Raw genomic sequence first — 19,671 nt, 5'->3', positions numbered from 1 at the left:
AGGTGTGGTTTAGCGAGGTCTGCAATGGGAGAGCGAGTGAGGAGACGAGCGGTGGTAAGTGGATCAGGTGAAAGACGATTAACACCTGGGTCTCGTTACAGTGATTGGCGTGGGGAACCGGCATTTAAGCCGGCGGAGGACCGACGGAGAACGAGAGAGACAGGGACTCGTGGGAGTAAGGAGCTGGAGAGCTACCGACCGAGAGAGACAAAGACTGCAGTAGTGCAACATAGAAAGAGACCGTGAAGTGCGTGCACCTGGCGCGATTGTTTTTTTTTTTTTTTTTTTTTCTAAATAAAGTATCCCACGAGCCCCGTACGCCGACCCCGGTCTCCTTCCTCTTAATAAGACTGAACTATACCACAATTATTTTGTACTACATAGATTTTGTACTTTTTTTTTGTTCAAAAGTACAGCAAAAACAGTAATATTATGAAATATTATCATATCTTGGTGCTCAAAAAAACTTGTGCTTAATATTTTTGTCGAAAATGTGACACTTTTATTCAGGATTCTTTGATCAATAGAAAGTGTAAACGAACAGCATTTATTTGAAATAGAAATCTTTTGTATAAATATAATATCTGGACTGACTTTTTTTAATACTCTAGACTATTGATTTGTAGTGTGTGTGTATATTTCTGTTATCAGTCGAAATTAGACCACAATTTGTCACTGAGAAGTGACACTAGTATTTTGAAACTGAGTGTGTTGTGTTTATACGTTGCAGTGGTTTGCTGTAAAGTGTTTTTACAAACTGAATTACATTTTCTGTTGAAATCAACAGAGTTAAATGTGTCACTGAAGTAAATATTCAGAAAAATGTCCCGGTGTTTTTAAATCTGTACAGTAAATGTCTTACAGGTTTTTAAACAATGAACAATGTGATTAAAAAAGGAAGTATTTTCATTTTTGAGTGAACTATTCTTGTATGTAACCTAGAAAACCCAAATGTCGCACAGTAATTACAGAAATTCTGGCTCATAAAATAACTCTTTTCTTACACAGCATTTGCGTTGGTGTTTCACTATAGTGTGATGTGTGAATGAAGTCTTTGTAATGTCATGAAGCATGACTGATGGTGCTGTCACACATGTAAAGGAGCGAACAGCAGAAGTCACAGATGTCTTTGTTCTGCTAACGCTAATGCTAATCATGGCTAATGCTGGGGAAAGATTCTCAGAATTCCAGGGATTTAGTTCCACACAAGTGAGCTTGCTACAGATCTTCGATTTCTGAAAAAGTGTGTCCAAAGAGATACAATTATTGAAATTGTCCACACAAAAAATTCCAAACCTTTTTTTTTTATTATTCTTTTGCATCTGCTTTACACAGTTTGTGACACTTACGTCTGCAAAGCAATACCACAATGATAAAAAATAAAAGAAAACTTGAAGTTAATAAATAGAACTCTGTATAATGTATTCACACAGCTGTACAATCCCATATTGGCCATATATATGGGACAATATGACCCTCCCATGAATACAGAGAATCTGTCTCTTTTTGTGCAGATCTCTTCATTCACACACACACACACACACACACACACACACACACACACACCACTGTGTCTGTGTGTGCATTAGTCTACATGATTGTGCAGCTCTTGGCTCTGTCCTCCCTGAGGGCCGGGGTGGGTTCAAGGGGCGTGGCTTGTGAGCTGACTGGCAGTAGAGGCTGATTAGATATGCGCTTGAGAGCGTGGCGCGATGAGCTTCTCTTGAGGCTCGGGATGGCCTCACGTCTGACGGACACCAGCGTGGTGATGTGAAAGACGTCTCGGACACTGTTCACGCACATTCGGGACGAACATTCCACATACGCAACTGCACCCAGCTCGCGTGCTCGTGAGCTCCCCTGATAGACAGAAAGAAACAAGTCAGCTTAATTGTATCGTGTCAGAAACATCCAAGTGAATTTACATTATCTTTTCTCAATTTGCTTGTCACTCCTCTCTCTCACGTTATTTAATGGAAACCCTTTTTTGGTGTTCGTATGAATTACAGCAAAAGCTGAACCAAATGTCACAGCAAAAATAAACATGCCACTCAACTGTTTTTTCATCCCCTCCCTTCTCGCACTTTTTGTTCACGTCAGCTAATTTTTTTTTTCTCATATACTTTCCACAAATAGGGTGCATAAATAAGACCTGAAGCTCTTCTAAAATGTCATTTATTTCTCCAACAAAAGGTCAGTGAAAATACATGTCTAATAGGCCTCACAACAAAAACATATACTTTGTGCCTCTAATCCTTTAAACTGAAAGTAGTGGGACACAGAATTGCACCATTTTCATGTGAAGTGCCATATCTTATTCTCAGTACAGAGTAGAAATACAGAGAGAGCTAGGTGTTTTATAATGAAATGTTGCTACAACAAGTTGACCAGCTCAGAGCATTGACGTAATAAAGGAAACATTTTCTACTTCTCTCTCTGGACTTCAGTTTCTGTGTGTAATTATAGAGCTTTCATTTAGTGTCTGTGCGTGCTTAAGAAACAGTTTCAAACGCAACATGGGCCTGGATGACATGACATTTCAAGCTGTGACATCAGTCAACTGCAGAGTGTGATACTGTACTTCCATCTAAAAATATTTGAAACAATATTTTCATGTAGTCACTGAGGAAGGCAGGGCTCAACCTTAAAACGGATTTGTTTTAGATTTTTTTTTATGGGACTTTTTTATTCACACACATGCTCTTCAATACATTTTACAGTTCGCACACATCTTTTTTTGATCTTGAATTGACAGTCTACAAGGTATATTTGTTCTGTTAACTTGCTAGCAGACTTCCAGACTATGTAAAGGCATGTTTGTGTAGTACCATGCATCTTTGTTCTTATGTTTGAGCAGTTGAATAAACACTAATGTCCTCTCTTTTCTCATCATGTTCTTGTCCTCTGTGTGTGTGTGTGAGTGTGTGTACGCTCACCTGTTCATGAGTGACAGGTATTAGTCTCTGTTTGGACAGTTCCAGTAAGGTGCTGACATCTGTTCTCATATCCATCTTACACCCAACCACCACCAACTTTGCATTAGGACAATACTCTTGAGCCTCCACCTGCCACTGAAAGAAGGAAAGAAAGAATCTTTAGATAAAAGCATCTATCCATCTATTGACCGACCCATCTACATACCTACCTACTGATCTACACTTCTGTTCAAAGGTTTGTGCTCACATTTATTTATTATTTTTATTAATACTTGTATTCAGCAGAGACACATGAAATTGACCAAACTGATTTACATTGTTACAAATAAGTTTCTATTTCAAATAAATTCTTCCTAATCATCAAAGAATCCTCACAAAAATATAAAGCAGCATAACTGTTTTCAACATTAATAATGATAAATGTTTCTTGAGCAGCAAATCAGCATATTAGACATATTAGATTTCTGAAGGATCATGTGACACTGAAGACTGGAGTAATGATGATGAAAATTCAGCTTTGCATCACAGGGATAAATGACACTTCAAAATCAATTCAAATAGAAAACTATAATTTTAAAATTATAATAATATTTTAACTGTTTATCTACCTTTCTTCCTTACATAGCTATTAACAGCAGTAGTAAAATTTTAGGAGTAACATTTAAATATTTGATTTCATTTTATGGCCAGTACTTGCAATAGTTGTTTCCGCTGTGATACAGTGAGCCTGTGGTACTGTACATTGCTTCAGCTCCTTGTAGTTTATATGCACATAATGAGTGCATAATGTAGTTGTGCGTACATACGAGAGAATTAGGGAAGCAATCTGACTACTTTCACATTGATTACTTTCACAATCAAATCGCACAATATTTACAGCAGTTTTTAACTAATTAAACCACAGCATGGTAAACAACAATGGTTTTAAATATACTTTTACATCAATGAAGCTTAAAATGACCCCAACAAGACCCGTTTCAGGAACATTCCTGCTAATGCAGAACCATCTAAAGCCAGTTATACAGACAGCTTGTGTGTGTCAGCATGCTTGGTGTATTTGTGTGTGTGTGTGTGTGTGTGTTGTTCACCAACCCCTGCAAAGGTTCAGCTATCTCAGCTATGGAACCATTCCACAAGTTCTGAATGTGTTCAACCATCCATCAAACAATGCTGTGATCTTTAACCTTAAATGCCACTGTTAACTGGCCAATCGGAGGTCACCGCCTGCCTCTCAACATTCCACAACAGCCTTTAGCTCCGCCTCTGTGGCCTCAGAGGTGAGATGCTGAAGTCACTGCTGTAAAGACATTCAGTGTGTCTGCAGTAACAGGGTTAGAAGAACAACGGTGATGGTTTAGAGAATGAAAGGCTTTTGGAGAAATTTTGGGATAATTACAAATACAATCACTCTTTTATAATTAAAAAAAAGTTATATTGTTCAAATATATAGGGTCTGTTTTTGACTTTTGACTGTTTTTGACTTTTCCATGTTTTTTAAAAAAGTCTCTTACGCTCACAAAGTCTATATTTATGTGATCAAAAATACAATATGAACAGTAATACCCTTAAATGTTATTACTATTCAAAATAACAGAACCAAAAAATATATTTTATTTTAATATATTTTAAAATGCAATTTATGCAAAGCTAAATTTTCAGCATCTTTACTCCAGTGTGCAGTGTCACATTTCTTATCAATCTTCCCCATAAAATACCCCCCAAAATGTTTCTAACAATATACTTCTGCCTCATCATTTGACCAAAATCTACCTTGAATCGCAGTCAGAAGTTATTGCCAAATACTCAATGGCGACTGATAGTGACTGTTATGTAAAAGTTTTGTATTAATTTTCATGTGTAGCTTGAAGCTAATTGTAGCTATTATTTGTAGCTACATTGTCGACAGTATTTTATCAAAAGAAATCACAGAAGGTAATAAGATTTTTAATTATAGTAATATGATTTATATTGATAATATAATAGCAAGCTGTTTTACGGATGGTAACTGTAATATTATTATTGAAATCTTATTACTAATTTGTTACACTACAGAAAAAAGTAATATTATTACTCTAACTAGTTACTGACTGCGATACCTGTACATGTTTTCAAGATTCTTTAGTGAATAGAAAGTTCAAAAGAACAGCATTCATTTAAAATGGAAATAAAATTGTCAAAACAAAATCACTGTCATTTTTTTCTCAGTTTAATGCATTCTTTCTCAATAAAAAAATTCATTTTATGAAAAAAAAAACTTGCAGACCTCAAACTTCTAAATGGTAGTGTATACTGTATCTTTGATATAAATACATGCGATGTTTCATATTATTGCCCACTCTTTTCATCTGAATATCTTTTTCTCACAAAACATATAATAAAAAATACTTAAAATGGAAAAACACATTCAGCGCTAGGCTCACACCCTCATCACCACATAATTGTTGGCATCTGTATTTAGGTAAAGCTTGTGTTTTTGTGTAAATCCACAATGCCGTCATACTCCCACTGCTAAACACCCACAAACAAAAACTTCTCTTAGTGGACAATTACATTGTGTTTCACAGCGAGAGACTAATGCTGCAAGTATGTGCGTGTTTACAACTACAGCTTATAATGTTATTCCAAAACGCACTGTTGCACGTTTATACTGATATTTTTCTTTTTTAGGATAAGAGAACAGAGAAAAGGAAATAAGAGGAAGTTCTGACCTTCTTAGGGATGCTGTCCAACGTCTCCGGTCTGCTGATATCAAAACAGATGAGCACAGCATCACAGTCTGGATACGCCAGGGGCCGTACATTATCATAATACGAGGACCCTGGAGAACACAAGCCCAGTGAGGGGTCAGGATGAAAACACTTCATTACGATAAAGGTGATGTTCAAATCAAAGAGGTAACACTGCTAATGGCATTTGCAAATGCTGTGGCATGTACAAATGATGTACAGTGGGTCATACAGCAGGGCAGAAGATAGAAAAGACTGATGTTTCTACAGTGGTGAGTGCCTGAACCGGAAGGAGAGGTCAGTTTAATTCCAGCACAGTATATTATTTCTATTTGGCTGTGTTCAGAATAAGATTTTCAACATTAGTCTCCATACTATTTCTGCAGAATAATGTATTCTGTATACTGTGCACATTATATGAATTTTCTAAGCCACCGTTGTCCCAGGGCTCAGTCGAGTCAAGTCAAGTCAAGTCACCATGATAGTGTTTTCATGACAGTCAAAACATTTTAGACAAATCCAAATTCTGACAGTAGTATCATAACTCAGCTCAGGTCAGTGTTCCTGGCTTACCCGCTGTTTCCCACAATGCATTGTGCCCAACTTGATACTTCTATTTCCAGCGTATTGAATGAACCAAAAGTAATACAGCAGAGATATCTTAAAAAACGAAACAAAACAAACAAACAAACCAAAAATTACAACTGCAAAATAAATGGTTCTGTTTCCAAGATAAAAGTTGGACATTATTAATGCAATGTGATGAGGTTATCACCAGTGATATTTTAGTATCATTGAGATATAATTATTATTATTATTTTGAATGAGTTTTTATGTTAAGATTTTCCCTTATAATTTTAGTTACAGTTTTAGTAATTGAATTGTGGTTTGCCATTTTTGTTAGTTTCTTTTATATATATATATATATATATATATATATATATATATATATATATATATATATATATATATATATATATATATATATATATAGTTAATTTAGTACATTAAGTCAACTATATGAAACTGATAAATATTTCCTTGGCAACTAGCTGAAATAAAACAGGTTTTTGTATTTTTATTTTATTTTAGTTAACCCATATTTTATCATCTTTTAGCAATCTAGTTATTAGATCCTATTTATTTCAGGTAGCCAGAATTATGTTATTGTTGTCACATGACCTCAACAAATTACATTTAAACTAACCAGTTATAATTACAGAAAACAATAACTATTATTAATTTGATTTTTTGTAATAGTGACTAATTTGTTTAGCAGTGTGATCAAAAGTTAACAAACATAAAATAAAATAAATAAGTTATACTGCTTCCAGTTCCTTTGTGATGGCCAAGTTGAGCTCATGGGAATGTGGGACACATTCAGAAAATGCACATAATGCTCAGTACTTTGAATGGGCTTGTGAACTGCCACTGTCTAAAACTGGCATACTCTCTGTCTTTCCTGACAGAGAAACCATCTCTCACTCTCCTGTCCTTCCCTCGAGTGAGGACACAAATCCAGACATAGACAGATAGAGAGGGACAGAGAGAGAGGAAGTGTGAGAGTGACAATGAGTGTTTGAAGCGCTGATCAAAGCGATCAGTTATTATGGGCTGGCCTCAGGAGCCACCCTGCTAGTATAAGGTTGGACCACCCCCTTTTGCCTTCAGAACTGCCTTTATTCTTCATGGCATAGATTCAACAAGGTGTTGGAAGCATTCCTCAGAGATTTTGGTCCATATTGACATGATTGCATCACACAGTTGCTGCAGATTTGTCGGCTGCACATCCATGATGCGAATCTCCTGTTTCACCACATCCCAAAGCTGCTCTATTGAATGGATATCTGGATACTGTGGAGGCCATGTGAGTAAAGTGAACTCATTGTCATGTTCAAGATGTTGTTAATTGTCATGCTTTTTACTTCTTACAGTTTATAAATGTATGAATTTCTGTCATGAAAGTTATTTTCCATACACTGAATGTTGTAACAAAGGTAATAAAGAGTTGGTTATTATTATTATTAAATCTCTTTTAGGCTCAGACTGCATAGGTTAAAGCTTATGGGTCTGCCACGTGTTGAATGAATGACTCGAAAAACCCGAATACTCAATAGATGAACTAATCAATTCTCTTTCCGGCTCAGACTGCATCGACTGAAACAGAGGAACTTGACTAATTCCAGTACAGAGCCTATAGAATTTTGCACATGCACGACTGAACGAATCACTTCCCGAGACGACTTGTTCTTCGCGAGTCACATTAAGGTCAAAATGAACGAATCGTTCAAGAACTAGTACTAGTACACTAGTACACTGTAGTCATAAAGGGATGGACATGGTCAGCAGCAATACTCAGGTAGGCTGTGCAGTTTAAACAATGTTAAACTGGTAGTAAGGGGCCCAAAGTGTACCAAGAATATAGCCCCCACACCATTACACCACCAGCACCAGCCTGAACCATTGAGACAAGTCAGGATTGATTCATGCCTTCATGTTCTTTACGCCAAATTCTGACCCTCCCATCTGAATGTCCCAGCACAAATCGAGACTCATCAGACCAGGCAACATTTTTTCAATCTTCTATTGTCCAATTTTGATGACCCTGTGTGAACTGTAGCCTCTGTTTCCTGTTCTTAGCTGACAGGAGCAGCTCCTGGTGTGGTCTTCTGCTGCCTGCTGTGGTCCATCTGCTTCAGGGTTCGACGTGTTGTGAGTTCAGAGATGGTACTTGCATACCTTGGTTGGAACGATTGGTTATTTGAGTTGTTGCCTTTCTATCATCTCTAACCAGTCTGCCCATTCTCCTCTGACCTCTGATATCAACAAGGCATTTTCGTCCACACAACTGCTGCTCACTGGATATTTTCTCTTTTTCGGACTATTCTCTGTAAACCCTAGAGATAGTTGTGTGTGAAAATCCCTGTAGATCAGCAGTTTTTGAAATACTCAGACCAGCCCATCTGGCACCAACAACCACTTCACGTTCAAAGTCACTTAAATCCCCTTTCTTCCCCATTCTGATGCTCAGTTTGAACCTCAGTAAGTCATCTTCACCACATCTAGATGCCTAAATGCATTGAGTTGCTGCCATGTGATTGGCTGATTACCAATTTGTGTTACCAAGCAATTGAACAGATGTATCTAATAAAGTGGCCGTTGATTGTATATATATAAAATTGTAATCAAATTGTAAATTTTCTATTTAATTATGTAGGAAATAATAATAACAACAACAACTGCCATTATTACTTATTACTTATTTATTTTATGTATGAATTATTTTCCTTTAATTCCTTACATATACAGTGGGTATAGAAAAGAATCACCCCCCCCCCCCCCCATTAAAATATTTTGTTACTTTGAAGCCTGAAATGAAGACAAACAGATTTTGTTTTATCCTGCTGTATTTACTCAATGAAACTTAAAACATCCAAGTTCAAGATACAACACCAACATGTCAGAAAAAACAACAACAACCCCCCCACCCCCAAAAAAACCTGAATCACTGAGTTGGAAAAAGGATCCCCCTTGTGTCAGTATTTTTTGAACCACCTTTTGCTTTAATTACAGCTTGTAGTCTTTGCACATTTTAGATTCATGTAGCCTACACAATAATAATCTATTACATTTTAATCTTTTATTGTTTTATATTTAAAAATGTATATGTGCTGCTGCACATCCCTACTAATGAGTGAATTGTATACTAATGTGCTCTTTAAATAACAAAAAAAATTTTTTGGGTTTGAGTTGGTTTATGGTGCAGTCTATTTTCAGTTCCTCAAAATAGCAACATGCCAACAATGCACCTGAACACACCTCTGTTTTAGACCAGCACGACCATGAGCGCACAAATGAGCGCAAATGCATTTGCTATTTAAACAACGCGACGCAGGATGGGAAAATGAGAACTGCGTCGGGCTGAAACTAGCAAAAACACATGCACCAGGTGTATGATAGGCCCTCTAGACTTTGCAATATTTGCCCACTCTCCTTTGCAGGACTGCTCAAGCTCAGGTGAATTTGATGGTGAGTGTTTGTGGACTGCAGTCTTCAGGTCGTTGCACAGATTTTCAGTGGGGTTTAAGTCTGAACTCTGACTGGGCCATGCAAGGACATTTACCTTATTCTCCTTCAACCTCTGTGTGCTCAGTTCTGCTGTGTGCTTTGGGTCATTGTCATGTTGGAAGGTGAAACTTCTTCCCATTGACATCTTTCTGGCAGAGGGGAGAAGGTTTTCTACAAGAATTTGACAGTATTTTTCCCCATCTATTTTTCTTCAATCCTGACAAGTGCTCCAGTCCCTGCTTCCGAGAAACCCCCAGAAAAGGATCCTACCACCTCCATGCTTTACTGGAGGAACGCTGTTATCTGGGGACGGTGAGCTGTATTAGATTTTCACAGGAGATATTGTTTGCTGCTGTGGACAAATAATTAAGTTTTAGTCTCATCTGCCTCAGAATCTTTAAAGTGTGTTTTGTCAAAGCTCAGTCTTGACTGCATGAGGCCTTTTTTGAGGAGTGGCTTTTTTCTTACAACCCTCCCATACAAGCCACATTTGTGAGAATCTGTGATATTGTTGTCACTTGCACACAATCACCACTCTTTGTCATAAATTTCTGCAGCTGCTTCAGAGTTGCTGTAGGTCTTTTGGTCGCTTCTCTGGCCAGTTTTCTCTTGGCTCTTTCATCCAGTTTGGAGTGACGTCCTGATCCAGGGAGGGTCTGTGTTGTACCAAATACCTCCCATTTTTCAATAATAGACTTCACTGTGCATCTAGGCATTGATAAAGCCGTTAAAACATTTTTTTGTATCTATCTCCTGACTTGTGGCTCTCCACAACTTTATCCCGGAGATCTTCTGACAGTTCCTTGCCACACATAATTTGCTTTAGTTGCACTACCAAGGACTGAAATGCTCCAGGAAAGCTCTTTTTATGCTGAGCTGATCAAACTGACCAAAGCTGATCACAGCTGAAAGTCAAATGGCTTTTTATGCGCCATTGAGAAGGTGGTTAGCTACACCTGATTGAGTTTACACAAGTCATTTTAGGAGGGGGGTGATCCTTTTTCCAACTCAGTGATTCTGTTTTTTTTTTCAATTATTATTAATTTACGCATTTGAAGGGGGGGGGTCTCTTTAACCACAACAAAGTAATAATAATAACAACAAAAGGTCAAATAATGTTTATAAAATTTTTACATTTTATGAAATGAATGTGATTATTTAGTTGTCCCCAAAGTATAGTTTAATGAACCCCCCCGCCGCACACACACACACACACACACACACAAACACACACACACTCACACACACACACATACACACTCACACACACACACACACACACACAGAAACAGTGTTTATTGTACAGCTGCTCCGTATCTCAGCCTCTTTGCATTTGTATGTGTGCGTGCTAATTTCTTAACACTCCTGTTGTCTTTTTTTAATCTGTTTTTCTATTTTATAATTTGAAGTCTTTATAATTTATGTAATTTATGATCACTCTCCTCCACCAATCCAAAAACATTCACGCCATGTTAAAAAAACATTCATTTCCTGTCTTGTTTGCAGTGGGTATTAAATGTCTCCACAGAAATCTCGGCCGGTTGTTTTCTTTTTGTTTTATTTTTGAGACATTATTACTATGAGTATGTCTGTAGTGCTAGACATAATTTGTGTCTTGTTAAGAACAGTGTGTCTGCATGAAACGCTGACCTGAATGTTTGCCAGTAAACATTCTCCTCTTCCAGTCCCTAGATTCACCTCTCGCCAGCTGTGCTGATGTGTGCATGTGTGTGTGTGTGTCTGTGTGTGTGTGGATGAAGCAGAACTCTATGGAATGTCATTACAGATTGTTGAAGATGTAGCCGTGAGCACAAGAGTGTCAGTTAGCTCAGTAGAAGCACACATATGCTCACACAAACATCGACAGACACCTCATTAAGAAGCATCAGAGAGACAGCGTGATTACCTGTGTGAATGTGTGTTTATGTTTGCATTTTGGCAGCTCTAAACAGGCCTAAGGGTAATGCATGAAAAGGTTAAACTGAAAAGAAGGATGTTAAGCCAGCAGAAACAATGCCTGATGAAGGTTGTATGACTGAAATGTTGCATTAACATTTAATTTCCAGTGTGCAGGATTTATCACTGATGACTGACACAGTGGTAACCATAGCAGCATTTTGCCAGCTTGTGCATTTGGTATTTGCTATTTTGACCTATAAGCAAAATTACAGCGACCAAAGACTCATTATGTTTGATGACTGACAGTGCAATTTTTGTTTGACTATTTTAGCAGAATTCAAGTAATCTAAATTCCAAAATTGGATACCTAAAGGGATAGTTCATCTAAATTTTCATCATTTACTGACTTTCATGTCATTGCAAACCCATATGACCTGTTTAAAATTTTGAAGAATGTTTGAACCGTTTTTGCATTAACAATAAAAGTCACCGTGTGGACATTTTGATTATATATCTTCAACTTTAGACATATTCTGTTAAATATAAGTAACTTTGCAACAACATGTCAACTAATTAATTAAAGTATTAGTAGACTGTTAGGTTAGGGTTAGTAGAATAAGTTGACGTACTACTTGCAAAGTTTAATTATAGTCAGTAAAATGTCTGTTGGACCATCAAAATAAAGCTCTAGCAGATTTTAAGCAGACAATCTACTAATACTCTAATGACTGGTAGCTGACATGTACTTGCAAAATTACTTATAGTTAGAATGTCAGAAAGTGGACTGTCAAAAAAAGTGTTGACGACATAAAAAAAATAAAAAAAAATAAAATATATATATATATATATATATATATATATATATACATACATAGTTATCAACTCTGGAATGACATGAGTAAATTATCATTTAAAAAGTCCCTATTAAACTCTATCAACAACATATATAGCTTGCTGTCAATTACCATTTTCATCTCAACTCTCAGTATCTCAAAACAAACAAAAACTGCATTGACAGAAATGCGAATAATACAGTGGAAGTTGTATGTTTACAGTCCTATAGACTTCTTTGTAAGTGGATTTCTGTCAGCATGTAGTTTGTTTGGTTATACAAACTGAGGGATGGTTCAAAATTACTGAAAATACTGAGGAAAAAGCTGAAGAAAGCATACACATATAACAGAAAAACAAATTACACGCAGTTAAACAAAGGGAGCCTCTCATTACCATTCAACGTTCTCATTACTCATTTCTCATTAGTCATCAAATCATTAGTTGCCCTAGTTCTCCAGATGGCCGGGCCAAAACACTAATCCAGCTCTCGATTTTACAACTGCAAATTCACTTTTCACACACATTCATTACAAATCCCTAACAAATCTCGACATTGTGACAAATTCAGATGTATTCACATAGTTACATCATTTTGCAACACTTAAAGCGAATCCCTTTCATGTCAAAATACTTTAATCCTACACTCCCAGAAAAATGGTACCTGTGCGGTACCCTTATTTAGCCCTAAAAAGATGCATATTAGTTTCTAAATGTACCAAAATCACTATTTTATAAACAATACTGTTTTTGTGTCACAGGATGTAATTTTAAGTTTTTTAGGTGAGAATGTTGTTGTTTAGACTTAAAATATGTGGTTTGGTAATAACGATTATTTTCTTAGACATTTTTGGTGTCTTTATAATGCTTAAACATGAGATATTATTATGTAAATAAAATAGTAGTATTTAATAATAGTATGCCTATTTAGAATTGGGAAATGGTGTGTGTGGTGATTTTAGTTACATTGCCACCATTAGATGCCACCAAAACATGAGCAAAATATGATCGTCTTTATTTAGCTTAATCGTCACGCAATGGAATTTTTTCTTCTTTTTCTTTAATGTTTTTATTGTGGTTGGCAAACCAGCTTTAGGTACATATACCACCACCTACTAGGATGGAGTGTGGAGCATTGATGTTAAGAGAAAACTTAAGGAAAGAAAGAAAAAAAAACATAATTATTTAATTATTTAAATCCTTTTCATTAACTCTGTATCTTTGAGATACTTAAATGGTATGTGAAACATATTTATAGTTGCATCTTTATTTAACTATTTCTGAAGTGAGTTGTGATTAATTCCTATATGAAGTGCTTCTGTAAATTGTAATCTTGCGTTATCATATCCTTTACATGATATCAAAACAACTGTTTCAGAAAGATCATGTTTAACACAAAGACCAGACTTATGTTTTCCTATTATATATAATGATTGATTAAGTGCTCTCATTTCCAACTATTTTTATTTTTATTTTATATAAATGTAGTCCTATATTCTCAACATCCCATTTACTTTGCCAAATATCTTTTAATGCTTTTTGTTAATTAATCTAAACTTTTGTCTGGATGTTATAATGTTTGTTTGTATTTTTTGTGCTATTTGATCTACCACTTAATTTCCTTCCATTCCTATATGTGCAGTTATCCATACAAAAGAGATAACTGTTTTTATTTGCATTTAGAATAAACTTGTAAAATGTCTGATAAAATGTCTTGTCTAGCCAAAGATTTACCACTCATTAGATATATTAATCTTTTCAACCCACTGAAGAGCCAATAATATTGCAATCATTTCTATTGTATAAACTGATAGATGATTGGATGTTTTGCTTTTTGCTATTATACCTGAACCCCGGAACATATATTGCTGCTGCTGTGTGTCCTGTTTCAGGATCTTTAGATCCATCTGGCTGCGTTTCCACCGCAGGAACTTTACCCAGGAACTAGGGACTTTGGCCTGGTACTCGGTGTGTTTCCACCGCAGGAACCAGGAACTAAATAAAGTTCCAGGTAAAAAAATGCCCCTCAGAAAGTACCTGCCAGCGAGGTAGTACTTTTTCAAAGTTCCGGAACTTTCGGGGGCGGGACTTGTGCGCTGAACATGCTGATTGGTCGAGTTCACACAGCATTGGTTGAGTTCAACCACCATTTATTCGGATCATTTTCAAAATATTCAGCCCGTTCTCATCCCAAGGCGTCATATACTGACACTCTTGACATTTCGTCAACATCCTACGCACATGGCACCCTCTAGCGTCAATATTAGAAGCAGATAAAAATGGGCCAGAAGGCGCCTCCTAGCGGTCTAACCCTAACCCTAACCCTAACCTTAACCCATAATCTGTTTCGTTTTGGGTAAATCTAACAGGTTATCTTTGGTCTGTATTCAATTTATCTATATGTTAAAAGGAAAATAAAAAAGGCAATTTTATATAATATTTCGTTTCATTGTAATGGCTGTATATATACACATATCCCTGAACTAAGTACATTTCTGCAGCTGTTATTATGTTTAAATGAAAACGAAAGGAGGCAGTGGTATTTGATATCCTATTTCGTTTTATTGTAAATATACAGAGAGGAAAATCAGTAGTCAAGGCGAGCTGACTGAAGTTATCAAGTACGCTGCTGTTTGCAGATTTACCGGATTTGCGTCGTCGCGGACATCAAACTCCCGAGTCGAATGCACAAAGTCTGAACTACCGAGGATGCACGTCCAAAATCAGCGTACATTGTATTGAGAGACCTACGTCACCAGTCTATTTGCCGAAATCTTCCCGGTACTTTACACCGTGGTGGAAACGCAGAAAGCAACAGGTCTGGGGGGAAAAAGTTCCTGGGGAAAAAAGTTCCAGGTACAAATGTTCCGGGTAATTTAGGTGGAAACGCAGCATTATAAGTGCATAACCACCACCTATCTCTCAAATGGACCATTGACACTCTATCTACGAACTCAATTAGGAGTGTCAAAGTTCATGCATTGCAGTGCATCAGAGAAAAAAAAACTATATAAATACTGTTCAATTTTTTGCACAGACCGATCGTTTTTATGTCTTTACACATCAATGTATTGCCATGAGTCACAGGGTTTAATTTGGTTTTGTTTGTGTATGTTTTTTGTTTTGTTTTATTGTATGTTTTAACTGTGATTCCCATCCACTTGCATTATTGTCAGGCTCGTTCATCACGCTGGATATGGAAGATCAAGTCAAGTTCATTGCATTGTGGGATACAATATTTCATGCAGTGAGCTCTGTTGTATACTGCACATTTTCTCAAATGTAGAAGGTCATCTGGGTATTCCATTCCTGCAAAGATTTGCACAGTATACATACTACAGAAATAGTAAGAGTAGTGTGCCATGCATTTCCAAATATAGCCATTGTTTTTGAAATGCATTTGGTGGCACAAGTGATACAGAAACACATCTAATGTATGTGGCCATACATTGGGAAAAGCTTCAGTTTAACACTTAACTTCATTTCTGTTTGCATTCAATTTTTCTGAAATTTTGAATTATTTTAGGTAACTTTGGTAAGATGTATCAGCCAATAAAACAGATGTAAATAAATATATATATACTTTTGCACACAAAGCCGCTGGGTGCCTGGCTGTTGTCAAGAGGGCTTACTGACAAACTTTTTACAGTGATAGAGATCAAAACCGGTTGACACAGTCCACATTGAAACACTCTTGTGTCCCCGATTGTGGTATGAGAGCGCTTACAGTTAAGCGAAGATTTATTCTCGACAGGGTTACAGTCTGACCCAGCAAAGCCAAACCAACAACAACAGCAAGAGAGGAAAACATTCCCACAGGAACTTAAAAATGGAGATGACAAGAAAAGAAATTCCCATAAAGGATTTTTATAGCAGGGTGGGGAAACATGCAGAGGCCTAGAGCGGTGGATTTATGGGTCACACTTGCTGAGAAACCCCCTGAAGTGTGCGTCAGGATGAGTGTGTGTCAGCAATGATGTAGCTTAACACCAAGTGTGCTAAAATCCACACTGACAGTAGTGTACAAACACTCACTCACAGCCCTGAACATATTACTGGAGTTCTGGCTTACCACACAAAGCCATTTATATTATAGATCTCACCCACAGATACGGTCCAGAACTCAATAGCAATGTTATATTGCTCCATAGCAATACAACAGGATCATATCCTACTCTGTATACATAAATTTCTGCTTCCTGACACTTTGTAGTTCAGACGTCACATATTTGAGAAAATGTTGCTAAAACAAAAAAGCCATATTCAGTAATTCCCATACAAGTTCACAAGGGGTCAGCCAAGCCATGGGACGGGTCAATAGCCAGGAGGGACAGGAATGAACCATGTCCATGCATAGAAGAGACAGGCACCAGGATTTGTTACAGTACAGCTTTTGCTATTGCTATCTGTTCATCCATGCAAGATTTCTTACTGCTCGAGTCACAGTACATCACTGGCTATGTTTGGACTGGAATACTAGTATACTACCTTTAGCAGACTGGCTAATTTCATATGGATTTTAATATATATATATATATATATATATATATATATAGAGAGAGAGAGAGAGAGAGAGAGAGAGAGAGAGAGAGAGAGAGAGAGAGAGAGAGAGAGAGATAATGAGTACATTGTAATAATAGTTGACTGCATTACAAGCATGTTTATTTAACTGAGTGGCGTGAAATTATCATGCACATTTAATGTTTAAATCCAAATCTGTGTTTTGACTGTGTGAACTGATAATAGGTCAAACAGATTAAACTTAAAAGTCACATTGACATTACTTCTAGTTCATGTCAAGTGATACAGTATACAGTGCCCTGCTGTATACCCAGCATTTGGTAAAAGTACGATTTTTCAAAAATAAATGAATGTGATTTTGATGCCAAGCCAGCTCTCACCTGATGTGTCCCACATGTTCAGCTCGATGCGGTGCTTGTCGATCTCAAAGCTCGCCGTGTAGTTCTCAAACACTGTGGGCACGTAATTCTGCAAAAAAAAAATTTTTTTTTAAATTAAAAAATGCTATGTTTAAATAACAAAACCAAGAAATAGTGATTTATTTTTAATTAAAATCATGGCGCAGCCTACAGTTGCTATGGTTACTCATTCGTCAAACTCGATTTCTGTTATATTTCGCTGGTTATTATTATAAGTTAGCCTATTTATTATTTTATTTTCTTACTTCAGACAGTTGGGGAAAAAAATTCTTATTTGAGAACGAATGGTCTCTTGGCTAACTTAGAGTTGTCAGACAATTTCTTAAAAACATATTCGATGTCCATCTGGCTCTTACTTGAAAAATAATATATATATATACATTTTTTTTTTTGTTCGTCAGTGATTAAAATGCATATGTAAAAATAATACGTGTGACGAACTCAATTCGCACCCTGGTTGCTAGCAGTCTCACTTCTGCGTCTCGTTCAGTGAACGCCTCCGTGCCAAGTTAAAAACGAGCTTCTTGCTCATCTTTTTATCCACATGCACTCTAATGTGACCAGTCCGTTAATACACAAGCACGAGACATCATGCAGATGATTTAACTCGTAACATATTATGAACTAAAAATCACACTACATTTAATGCAACTTACAGTTCATTGGCTTGAAACAGTCATACTAGGCTACTTTCACACATACTCTGACTTTTCTCATCGCTGCATTCGTCATATTTAATAACTTATTTTATTTATTATTATTATTTTTTTTTTAGATAGAAAGAAAAGTATTAAGATCCGTTCACCTCTGGGTAGCTGTCCTTGGCGAACACATGCAGCAGCGCCGTTTTTCCACACTGAGTGTCACCGACCACCACGATCTTGCAGCGGCTGCACTGTCCCTCCATCATCATCATCATCATCTTCACTATCAGCACGAGCACCATCCGCTGCCTGATGACGCTCCTCTAGCGCTGAATGAATGATTCTCTGAGTGAACGGCGATGTGCAAGAGCGAGCGTCCACTCACACACCGGCGCGCGCCCCTCCCCTGTCCGCCAGTCAGTCTCCTGTTTCCCACGGTGACACCACGCGCTCTCGAGTGAGTCTCGCGTCATGAGCCGGGCGTGCGGGTCGTGCTGCTGCCTCTTGACTCACTTCTCTTGAGTTCTAATGACACGATGCGGGGATGTTGCCTTCCTGCTGTGCTGTGGGCATGGTGTAAATTAAGCGACCCCTCTGGCTCGTGAATGGAAATTGTTTTAACGATGCGATTTAACACATCACTGAGTCGCCCATCCAGGGTTCCCAAGGTCATTCAATATATCAAGAAATTTGCATTAAATACACGTACTTGGAACATTAGTGCAATTTATCAATAACTGTCAAAAAGTCACAATTTCTATACTATCTAAAATATTTAATTTGGAAAGAATTCCATTGCTCTTTGTGAGTGCGATCTCTGTTAATTATAAATTCGTATTTTACACTAAAATTATATTTCTGTCTCTAAATATTAATGTGTTAGCTACAGAGTGTTGAGAAAGTTCAGGTTACAATTATAAACCAAAAATATGTCTGTAGCCTATATTAGAGGAAAGTCTGAATCTCTTAAAGTGGAGAATGTGGATTTCTCAGAGACAGTGTCAGTCATCTGAAAACCTTATATCTTTTGATGAATTTAATTTGACCCCCTTTCGCCTTCAGAACTGCCTTAATTCTACGTGGCATTGATTCAACAAGGTGCTGAAAGCATTCTTTAGAAATGTTGGCCCATATTGATAGGATAGCATCTTGCAGTTGATGGAGATTTGTAAGATGCACATCCAGGGCACGAAGCTCCCGTTCCACCACATCCCAAAGATGCTCTATTGGGTTGAGATCTGGTGACTGTGGGGGCCATTTTAGTACAGTGAACTCATTGTCATGTTTCAGAAACCAATTTGAAATGAGTCGAGCTTTGTGACATGGTGCATTATCCTGCTGGAAGTAGCCATCAGAGGATGGGTACATGGTGGTCATAAAGGGATGGACATGGTCAGAAACAATGCTCAGGTAGGCCGTGGCATTTAAACAATGCCCAATTGGCACTAAGGGGCCTAAAGTGTGCCAAGAAAACATCCCCCACACCATTACACCACCACCACCAGCCTGCACAGTGGTAACAAGGCATGATGGATCCATGTTCTCATTCTGTTAATGCCAAATTCTGAATCTACCATCTGAATGTCTCAACAGAAATGGAGATTCATCAGACCAGGCAACATTTTTC

At 37.2% G+C, this 19,671-nt stretch overlaps 1 protein-coding gene across 1 annotated transcript; it reads right to left on the bottom strand.

Annotated features, from left to right (window-relative positions):
• Positions 1 to 1,288: 1,288 nt before the first annotated feature.
• On the bottom strand, positions 1,289 to 18,593 carry LOC132148567 (rho-related GTP-binding protein RhoN-like). The gene is made up of 6 exons (XM_059557259.1): positions 18,206 to 18,593; positions 17,362 to 17,449; positions 5,645 to 5,754; positions 2,937 to 3,071; positions 1,547 to 1,860; positions 1,289 to 1,476 (listed from the first exon to the last, which is right to left on the bottom strand). The coding sequence occupies exons 1-5, from the start codon at positions 18,344 to 18,346 to the stop codon at positions 1,591 to 1,593; spliced, it is 744 nt and encodes a 247-aa protein (XP_059413242.1). The 5' UTR covers positions 18,347 to 18,593; the 3' UTR covers positions 1,289 to 1,476; positions 1,547 to 1,590.
• Between the last annotated feature and the right edge of the window lie 1,078 nt (positions 18,594 to 19,671).

Source organism: Carassius carassius, chromosome 9 (assembly GCF_963082965.1).
Source record: "Carassius carassius chromosome 9, fCarCar2.1, whole genome shotgun sequence".
Lineage (NCBI taxonomy): Eukaryota > Metazoa > Chordata > Actinopteri > Cypriniformes > Cyprinidae > Carassius > Carassius carassius.
This window is presented reverse-complemented; position numbering and strand designations above follow the sequence as displayed.